Source organism: Nestor notabilis, unplaced genomic scaffold (assembly GCF_000696875.1).
Source record: "Nestor notabilis isolate BGI_N333 unplaced genomic scaffold, ASM69687v1 scaffold19828, whole genome shotgun sequence".
In the NCBI taxonomy this organism is placed as follows: Eukaryota; Metazoa; Chordata; class Aves; order Psittaciformes; family Psittacidae; genus Nestor; species Nestor notabilis.
Genome location: NW_009940808.1, coordinates 9104 through 10434, shown reverse-complemented (window position 1 = coordinate 10434; position 1331 = coordinate 9104). Strand labels below are relative to the sequence as shown.

The following is a 1331-nucleotide window of genomic DNA, read 5'->3' as shown; positions in this document are numbered from 1 at the left end:
GCACCCTCCCAGGGAAGAACTTCTTCCCTAAATCTATTCTAAATCTCCGCTGTTTCAGTTTAAAGCCATTCCCCCTTGTCCTATCACTATAGTTCCTCTCTGGGGTAATGGGGGCTCCCCAGCCCTGACTCTAAAAGCAGGCAGAGGGTTGTGCTGGTAGAAACAGGGCCGTGTCAGTGCTGGCATCAAAACAAACACAGCAGCGTGGGCACACCGGGCTCAGCTCTGGCTGCAGGCACAGGACAGGAGCGGTGCAGGCTCTGTGGTCATGACACAGCAGGTTTGCCCCAGTGCAGGGTTCCTGCCCTGCTCCCCATGCCCATGGCCGAGCTCAGCTGCATGTGCTGCAGTGCAGTGAGGAGGGACTTGCAGCCACACAGGTGATCTGCATTGCAGCTTATTCTGCTTATCCTAACCACAGCTGGCAGCAGCAGGAAGAAAACAGGCTTGGGAGACGCCTGCCAGGGGAAGCCAGGCTGGGGAGAGGCAGCAGCAAGACCATGGGCAGCCCTGGGGAAGAAGCGCCCTTCACAACCCTTGTCCTTTCCTTGGGCATCAGCGTCCCTGCTCTGGCAGATGTGCTGCACTGAAGGGTAATGTGAGCAGACATCTCCAGGGCAGTCTGAGCCTCTCCGGGGCAAGGAGCTGTGAACATCCACCTCAGGAGCCCACCCTTCCACGGGCTTCCGTGACCTCTCCTGGGAGGACACCTTGCTGCAGTGCCTCGTGTGTGAGTGGGGGGGGGTCCCGCATCCCTATTTCCAGCGATTCCTTTCCCTGTTCTGCTCCACCATTGCACTGGGCCAGACCAGGACTAATGGGGACCAGAAATGCCTCTGCTTCTTGTCGGCCTGGGGTCACCCCAGCCGTGCCTGACCCTGAGACCTGCAGCAGGGCTGGGAGTGCCTGCAGAACCCGGTGGGATGCGCTGGTGTCACAGCTCTCCCCGCTTCCAAACCCGGTGCCAGGACGACCTGTTCTGCTGCATGTCACAGTCCCCACCTGCACAACAGCAGCAGGGGACACCCCAGCGCCGCGCTCTCCGTACCGATGTAGTTCATGATGAATCCTTGCCCCTTCCCGAAGACGAGCCCGGCCGGATCCGAGTGGAACTGGATGGTGAGGTCGGGGCTGGAGGAATAGAGCTTCTGCGGGCCGCTGCTGCCCACGTACTGGCCCAGGATGCGAGCGGTGAGCTCGTCCCCATCGTAAACCGTGAGGATGTCGCTGCTGGTGAGGTTCAGGCTGGAGGGAGAACCGGGTGAGACCGCGCGGAGACTGCAGCGAGGGGGCAGTGTCGGACCGCGGACGGGCAGGGAACGGCTGGGAAT

The 1331-nt window shown here is 61.1% G+C and overlaps 1 protein-coding gene across 1 annotated transcript in view; it reads right to left on the bottom strand.

The window, feature by feature from the left end:
* Nucleotides 1-1331, bottom strand: part of SEZ6L (seizure related 6 homolog (mouse)-like) — a gene marked incomplete at its 5' end in the record, with an annotated part of 13103 nt that overhangs the window by 2884 nt on the left and 8888 nt on the right. Inside the window, one exon of the mRNA XM_010020567.1 lies at nt 1049-1245. Within this exon, the coding sequence (XP_010018869.1) occupies nt 1049-1245 (197 nt within the window). The remainder of the gene's footprint in view (nt 1-1048; nt 1246-1331) is intronic.